Here is a 9,046-nt window from a genome sequence, read left to right as displayed (position 1 = left end):
ATGACGGAATTTTCCTTTGTGGTGGAACTGTCTCTTTAAGAATTTAGGAACACAGATGTAAAAACAAAGCCACGCATTGGCAGTGCCATCTTTATCTATCTCTTAGCTGATGCTGCGATCCACACGTACCCCACTCCTGCATGCAACTCAGGTATTCGCATCAGATAGCAGCATGAGGGCAGTTCTCCACTGAAAGCATCATGACGTTATCTCCAGCTGATCTGAACATACTTCACACCATCTCCTCCCCCCACACACACACACACACACACACACACACACACGTGCTCAGAGTGGTGGAGTGTGATGTAGCTTGTGCCAGCTGCTGGCAGCCCAGAGGCCTTCACAACCTCTTCTTCTGTGCATCAGACATCTGCTGCTGTACCTACTGCTGCCACACACACACACACACACACACACACACACACACTGATCTCTGAGCACTGCTCTGAGAGGACATTCACATTTATCAATTCAAATGCTATAAAATCAGTCCTCTAGTGTGTACCATCAGAGCTCAAGGCAAACTGTTTATCTAGTGTGTAATTCCATATTTACACACATAAGATTTCACTTAATTCAGTTGGCAAACAAAGCAAATATAAGAGCGCCCTCTAGTGCTCGGGGTTTGACCGCTGTGGCTTACAGTACATCAGTCATTGTGGAGTTGGATGCTTTGTTATAGTCATGCTGAATATTCAATACAATGAGCCATTTTGTTTAACTCACTAATTTAAACATAATATTTCAGTCTGCATTAGCTGTCAAGTAATCTGGGGTTTTAAATGCCCCATGCAAATACCAAGAGTGCTAGTTAACCAAAGGCAGATAATAGTGCAAATACACTACCATCCAAAAGTTTGGTGTCAGTATGATTTTTGTAAATACTTCTATTCAGCAAGGACACAATAAATTGATCAAAAAATGTCAGTAAAGACATTTATAATGTTACAAAAGGTTTCTATTTCAAATAAATGCTGTTCTTTAAACCTTTATTGTCAACAAATATTCCTGAAAAACTGTATAATGGTTTCTGTAGATAATATTAAGCAGCACAACTGTTTGCAACATTGATAATAATCAGAAATGTTTTTTGAGCAGCAAATCAGCATATTAGAATGATTTCTGAAGAATCATGTGACACTGAAGACTGAAAATTCAGCTTTGATCACAGGAATAAATGACATTTTACAATATATTACAATAGAAAATGGCTATTTTAAAAAATAAACTATTTCACAATATTACTGTTTTTACTGTATTTTTGAACAATTAAATGCAGCCATAAAGGCTTCTTTCAGAAACATTAAGAAATCGTACCCACCCCAAGCTTTTGAGCAGTAGTGCGCACATTTGGAGACTTAAGTCACACTTAATGTATGAATATCATTGAATTAGATATAAAATAAGTGTCATATTTTTCCAAGCAAAAAAATTTAACGAAAGTCAGTCAGTTGGGTTAGAAATAGTAATGCATACAGTGTTCAAAATGAGAGCGTATTCTAACATTGATTAGTAGATCTTGAGGATGTTGAGTGTGTTTGAAGCGTGTGGTCAAGCTTGCATGTTCTCTTCTGCTCTATGTCTGTCTCCATAAAATCGTTGGTTGAATAAGGGTGTCAGTGTTTTGGGTAATTTCATAAATTCAGTCTGCAGTTTGTCTCCAAAGTTATGAATTTCCCACAATTCTGCTCTGTTTTTTTTATTCATTCTTCAAAAAGCCGACTTTATTGCAAAGCTATGTCAAAGAGTCACATAGCTTTACGACCCACTGGAGTCTTCAGCAAATGCTACAACTTCCTCGGTTCCTTCCTCGATCTTTTAAGCACAGGTCCTGAAGTAATCAGCCCTTTCTGTCCATCAACATCTCCTTCTCCTCTCTTCTTCCTTCTCTCCGCAGAACAATGACAACGAGACGCCGCTGCACTGTGCGGCTCAGTACGGACACACTCAGGTGGTGCAGCTGCTGCTGGAGGAGCTGACCGACCCCACCATGCGCAACAACAAGTTTGAGACGCCGCTCGACCTGGCTGCGCTCTACGGCCGGCTGGAGGTGGTCAAACTTCTGCTGAGCGCTCATCCCAACCTGCTCAGCTCCAACACCAAGAAACACACCCCTCTCCACCTGGCCTCCCGCAACGGACACCTGGCCGTGGTGGAGGTGCTGCTGGCCTCCGGCGTGGATCTCAACTACCAGGTGAGGACGGGCAGACTTTAGATTTGAGCTGAATTTTCTCTCTCACATTCTGACCTAAGCAGAAATGGAGCAACAGACAGTAAATTCTGTTTTTGCGCTAACAATTCACATTTAAAGGTGGGGCAAAGCTGAATTTTCAGCATCATTACTCCAGTCTTCAGTGTCACATGATCCTTCAGAAATCATTCTAGTATTCTGATTTGCTGCTCAAATTATTATTAGAATGATAAAAACAGTTGTGCTGCTTCATATTTTTGTGGAAACCGTGATACATTTTTTTGTATGAATATAAAGTTCAAAAGAACAGCATTTATTTGGAATAGAAATATTTTGTTACATTATAAAAGTCTTGGTAACACTTTAGAATAGTAGTAATATGCATGCTAATAAGCAACTAGTTAAGAGACCCTAAAATAAAGTGTTACCGAAGTCACTTTTGATCAATGTAATGCATCCCTGCTCAATAAACGTATTAATTTCTTTAAAAAATATAACAACTTTTAAAAGGAATTACAGAAACCGAATGGGTTTAAATGCTGTTTTGGTTTGAGCTGAAAGAGTTGAGCCGCTCATCAGTGCGGGTGTGTGTTAGCTGGGCTTTCAGCAGTCAGTGCAGCTGGTTTGATCTCAGTTTCTCACAGCGATTTAAAGTAGCTGCTCTTTAGCACCTTGCCAGAACACTCCTGCCTCTACCTGAGAAACCTGCTCGCACGCTTAACAGTAACAACCTGCCATCTGTCTCTCACTCAGTACATCCTCAGAGCAGCGACCCACATGGGCACAGTCTGGTTTGTCTGCTAACACGCTGAGAAAGCCGCTGCAGTGTGAAAATGAGTTTGTCTGGTCTGTGTGTCGTCTGATATGCCACATCGGACTCAGTTATTGCAGTCAACTGACCTAAAACAGAACGTGCATGACATTTCAACCTTCACAACTTTTATCCAAGTGTCTAAAACATGTTGGGGTCACTGTATGTGTGCCTCTGTATCTTATGATGAAAGTTTTCTTTGTTAACAGACCGAGAAAGGCAGTGCCCTTCATGAAGCAGCTCTATTTGGAAAGACAGAAGTAGTACAAAAACTACTCAACGCAGGTCAAAATAAACTCAAATGCAGAAATTACAAATGGTTGGACTACAGAAATTGTACCCAGGACGCTCTGTGCGATTGTTTTCCAGGTATTGATGTGAATATCGTGGACAGTAAGAGTCTAACAGCGCTGGACACTGTTAGAGACATGCCCTCTCAAAAGAGCCGACAGATCGCCGCCCTCATACAAGGTACGTCTGGACCAGATATCACACACACATCTCTGAATTCTCCTCAGGTCATCGTTTTCACTCCTGTCTTCTCTCTAAAGCTCATATGAGCGTCCGTCCGTCAGACACGAGCCTCCCTCCTCCACCAGTGCCTCCACCTCAAGAGAGCCTGAGCCCCAAGAGAAAAGGTCAGAGAAACACTCGAAAAACTCCACTCAATGAAATATCTCACACTTTAAATATTAGGTACAAGCTATTAAATCATTTAAATATAACTTATGAAAATTCAAGTTCAATTTTAAAGTTAAGAATTAAATTGCATTTAGTACCATGAGAAATAAAAGTGAGTACACTTTAAAACCCAATGATTTAACTCAAATTATTTGAGGACACACACTCACACACACACACACACACACACACACACACACACACACACACACACTCACACTCACACTCACACACACACACACACACACACACACACATACATACAGACAATGCAGTGGCATTCACACAGTTATTGCAACATGATGCTTATATAGTCTTAATGTCTCTTGGCTCATCCTCCTCATAACCACAGACTTCTTAAGTTGTTATAAAAGATGCAGAATATGGATATAAAATGAATAATAATTGTTCATTAGCTGTATAATTTCTCCATTATAAAATGTTTTGATTGAAATGTAACAAAAATACATGTTAAATATATGTTAAAAATATAAGGTTAGTCAAGTGTTATTTGCTTTTCATAAAATGATAGATCTAAATTTTAGACGCAATTAACCGCTGGATTTTTAGGAATTTATTTTGATACGCCAAACAGTCAGTTAAGTGATATTGAGAGATGTTATTAGTTTTATTTAAGGTTTTTTATTTAGTGCAGTTAGGGTGTGTTTACAGTTGGAGTTCAGTTCTCTTGGTCCAGACCCAAAAAGAAAATGGCATGTAGTTCTGGTTCACTCAGCATTCACACTTTGATTTTAACACTGAACCCAAAGACACACAAGGCATAAGGATGCAATCTCAACCTGACTTGACAGCCTTTATGATGCATATTTTGCAACTTACTGAACATCCAAGATAATGCTGTGTGCTGGAATGAATGCACTCGTTGTATGTGCGTACATATAGTGTTATTTAAACCGGCTGATGACTCATGAAGAGCTTATAAAATGTGTAAAGGAGTCGAAACGGCAGCAAGAATTCCTGAAGATCTCCTGCAAGGGAGCGCAGGTTCCAATGCCTGTACTGAACTATAATGGGCAAAATAGCTCCTATGACGAGAAGAGAAAGTTTTTGGTTTGTTTTTTTATGTGTTTGATCCAAGTTAGTTGTGTTATTATTTTAGTCGAACTGCACCAGAGTTCATTGACAGTGATGGCATCTTTTTCAGATGAACTCTGGTGCAGTTGTTTGACTCTGGTTTGACTCTGGTCCACTTGTTTGATGCGCACCAGTGTTCGGATGGCAGCGTTCACACTTACTCCGAAGTGCACTAAAAGAGCAATCGCACCAGAGTTCAATTTCAACTGAACCAAACATGCCAAGTGTGAACACACCCTTAAAAGTCTGATTTATTTGATAATTATTGTGTTTAGAAAAGCTTTCTTACTACCTTTACTATTTCTGCAGTGTATGATATGTATACTCTGCGCAGTATGCAAACCTTCTCTATGCACAAAATGTGATGAAAGAGTCTGAAGTGATGTTAAATTATTTAGAATACTTAAATTTTTCTTGACTCGTTATTTGATCCGATTGCTAAAAGTTAAGACCGTTTTACACAAAATTGCATAGAAAATAAAAAAAAGCTGTATTTTCTGTAAGCCTGCTAGACAACATTCATTGAATTAAACATGCAATGTAGTAAGGTAATGTGGGAAATTAGCGAAATTATGAAATTGCAACATGCAAAAAGCCTGCATGTCCTTGTAGAATTCGTAATTGCAATTTACAACATCTAGTAATTATGACAGAGCATGATTGCAAAACTACTTTTTGAAATGTTTTATCAGTGCATACTGCATTCTATCATGTGGCCATTTGTATAATCTGCGATTGAGTCGTGGTTCTCACAGATGCCTGATGGCTGATGCTCGTGGTATCCGTATGCCAGATGTTGTGCAGATGTTGTAATGCGTATGCGTGTGTTTCGACAGGAGAAATGGAGCAGCAGGTCAGTGAGCTCATATCCGGTTTGGCTTCGACCCCTGTGGAAGAGAGTCCGTATGAAGCTCTGTTTGAGGCGTCCTCGTGCGTCTCACTGGACAGTCTGGCCAGCGGAAAGTCATCGGACAGAGACTCCGGACGACCGGACAGCGAAGCCGGGAGGGTGAGTGTGCGAGATATACTTCTGTCTTAAAACCTTTGTTGGCTGAAAACAACCAATTACAAGGAACAAGTATTTCTTTTTTAGCTCTTTTCTAATAAACACACATTCTGTATTAATGAAAAGCTAATATATTTCTTGGCAACTGTAAATATCCAGTTATGAATTATATTGCTCGGCAGAAATAATGAATTTATTATAAAGTTATTAATAATGCATTTAAACTATTTGTTGAACTTGATTCCCTTTTTTATATATATATATATATAAATATATATAAAAGCAATGAAGCCAGTTGTGTGAAGATTTGTTTTTGAAATCTGAAGATTGGGTGTAGTACAATTTCCTCCACTAGATGGAGACTTTGAATAGTGATTTCTTTGAGGTTTTCTTTTTTAAAAAAAAAATACATTTTCAGCATGTTTGATAGTAAATGTGTTGAATGTGTCTTACAGAAAGAGCGCCATCCTCCGCAGAGTCAGCCTGCACAGGAAGAGGATCTCAGCTCTGAGGTAAAATCCCTGTTCGGAGATCCATTGTTTGGTTCACATGTTACTAAAATCAAATTAAGTCTGGAATCCTTAATAAATACCTCTGGAAGAACAGGCCAGTGTTTCCATTTGGCAGATGTGATTTACCCTGCTGTTAACAGTATCTGCCTCCTTTATCGTCTGATATTTAATTAAAAATATGTTTCTCTACAAATCTCTTCAGATATGAACAAGGAATGCTCACCTTTGTTTAACTGCATTCAAAATAATTCATTTTATTTTACCTTGCAAAAATGTGCAGGGAAGGTATCATGGTGGTAATAGCATGGTAACAGTACATGGTACCTCACGTTACTATAATGAATGTTTAAAAAGTAGTATTGGCATGAACCTTTTTTGTCTATATTTAATTTCTATATGACACAAGTCTTGTGAGTACGTAATGAACAGACATATTCATTTGCAGCAGTGCACATGGTGGAGAGCAGAACAATGAATATTGCGGCGAGAGGCTGTTGAATCTGTCTTTCCACTCGCTGACTGCTGTTTCCGCACGTCTACCCAAATCAAACAGCCTCCTCATGAATATTAATGCTGTGGATCTCTGCAACACACAGCAAACCTTCTGTCTGAAAGACTCGGGAGCCCATGACCAGTACACTGCGGCTGGATTCAGAGGTTCACAACTTCTGAACACTTGGTTTTAATGAACCACTCTGAACTGAAGTAGTAGGCCAGACGTTTTTACAAAGCTTTTCTTGATACATTCGTGCAGTGTCAGCAAAACGATCACTCATTGGACTGTGTCATATAAATGTCAGCCATTCAAAGTTAATACTGTTATCCACTGTTATTAAAACGGTCATCATATTCATAGTACCTCTGCTCGTAAAGTGGTACGGACTGTGAAATAAGCGACTGGTTTTTATATCAGCGCTTTCTCCCATCACTGAGTCTCTCTCTCTCTCTCTCTCTCTCTGTAGGCGGTTTACACCAACAGCAGTGTGGATGAACGCGCCGAGCCTCTGGAAGAGGAAGAGCACACATATGAACTCTTAGTCACCGCACAGACCAAAATCCCCAACAACACACAAAGCAAAGCAGGTGCACGCACATTTCCCATGGTGTCCTCTTGTTCTGAGACCTCACAGACGCTTCAGCAGAGATTTGCCTCACTTCTTGGTTTATTAAACATGAGCTAATTCACATATGCCTTTCCTATATATGGCAGTGTCATCAAGGAAAATAACAACTACAACATTATAGTATGCTAGAACAGGTGTTTCTGATTTCTAGTCTTTCTTTTAAATAATCAAACAGTGATGTCAAAACAGTAATGTTATTGTTAACTAAAACTAGTTTACCTTTTTGTAAATGAAAATGATTTATAATTAAAAACTAGAACTAACTGAAATAAATGTTTTAAGTTGAAGTACTAAAATTACCGAAAGTAAAGAAATAATTAAAATGGTAAAAAAAGAAGAAAAATTGAGATTTATTAATAAATAAATACATAAATAAATAAATATATATATATATATATATATACACACACAGAAATAAAGTTGACGTACTAAGGGTAATATAATATAAAAATAAACGAATTTATATATACAACAATAATAATAATACGTAAATAATACTAATATACCACTAGTTAAATCCTAAAAGTGAAGGAAATCTGTACGTCATCAATTTTGGTCACTTTATTTTAAAGTCCAACTCTTTTATCAAACCATTAACTATGACTTTTACCTCCGTAAACTCTTAATTTGCTGCTTATTAATAGTTAGTAAGGTAGTTGTTAATTGTAGGTATTGGGTAGGATTAGGGATGTAGAATATGGTCATGTAGAATATGTGCTTTATAAGTACTAATAACCAGCCAATATGTTAATAATATGCATGCTAATAAGCAACTAGTTAATAGTGAGATTTCATCCCTGTACTAAAGTGTTACTTAAATTTTACAAGATGTGCACTTAATTTGCTGTATTTTATATGTTTTGTTTGCTACTGATGTATCTTTCTATTGAATAACTCGATGTCTTTATCTCCAGATGTGGAGGTCTCTGCCAAGTCTTCCAATAGTGTCCTACCTCAGGTGAGAATATTACTGCATATTAGGCTTGAGCTTTGTCCCAAAACCTCACTGCCTACTAATGTACCTACATAGGCAGCTGCCTTATAAGGCAACATCCTAACTGCTATGACACCTCACAAGTGATTTATAACACTTTAGGCAGCAGCACATATTGCTTCACACAAGACTCGAGATTCACAATACATTCCGGTAGAGTTTGATATTAGCATGTTGCTAAGCTTATTAGCTTTTTACTCGAACAAAACATAAAATACACAGCGCACACAAGTATTTGAATGAAACATGCTTATTTATAATCAACATTTCTCTTGTTTGCCATCTTGTATGTCTTGTTTCTGATTAGCTTGGCATGGTGCATTTTTGGATTGACACCTTTGCAAAAGATACATGTTATGCTGCCTTTGGTTAAAACCAAGTATATTAGGAGGCAGCATAATTTGGGATTCCATGATGCTTTAAAATGCTGCATGCATAGGAAGCTCTAAGGTTTTGGAACAAAGCTTTGTTGTTCATTACATTTTCCATCACTTTTTTTGCAGTCTCACATCTGTCAAGCTGTCTGAACACTGTCTGGTGTGCAGTAGACAGTTAATTATCTTCTGTATGCGGCATCTGTTTTGAGTGTGTGTGTGTGTGTGTGTGTCTACCTGTGCGCGTGTGTGTGT

At 38.2% G+C, this 9,046-nt stretch overlaps 1 protein-coding gene across 1 annotated transcript in view; it reads left to right on the top strand.

The window, feature by feature from the left end:
- The window catches only part of LOC107746333 (ankyrin repeat and SAM domain-containing protein 1A-like), a gene marked incomplete at its 3' end in the record, with an annotated part of 71,311 nt that overhangs the window by 52,783 nt on the left and 9,482 nt on the right, over positions 1–9,046 (top strand). Inside the window, exons 6-13 of the mRNA XM_016560486.1 lie at positions 1,901–2,197; positions 3,215–3,290; positions 3,375–3,476; positions 3,557–3,643; positions 5,618–5,790; positions 6,243–6,299; positions 7,262–7,382; positions 8,338–8,381. Coding sequence (XP_016415972.1) covers positions 1,901–2,197; positions 3,215–3,290; positions 3,375–3,476; positions 3,557–3,643; positions 5,618–5,790; positions 6,243–6,299; positions 7,262–7,382; positions 8,338–8,381 — 957 coding nt within the window. The remainder of the gene's footprint in view (positions 1–1,900; positions 2,198–3,214; positions 3,291–3,374; positions 3,477–3,556; positions 3,644–5,617; positions 5,791–6,242; positions 6,300–7,261; positions 7,383–8,337; positions 8,382–9,046) is intronic.

The sequence above is a fragment of the Sinocyclocheilus rhinocerous genome, unplaced genomic scaffold (assembly GCF_001515625.1).
Source record: "Sinocyclocheilus rhinocerous isolate Xijiao unplaced genomic scaffold, SAMN03320098_v1.1 scaffold2393, whole genome shotgun sequence".
In the NCBI taxonomy this organism is placed as follows: Eukaryota; Metazoa; Chordata; class Actinopteri; order Cypriniformes; family Cyprinidae; genus Sinocyclocheilus; species Sinocyclocheilus rhinocerous.
The sequence above is the reverse complement of the archived record's forward strand: the minus strand, read 5'-3'. Positions and strand labels throughout refer to the sequence as shown.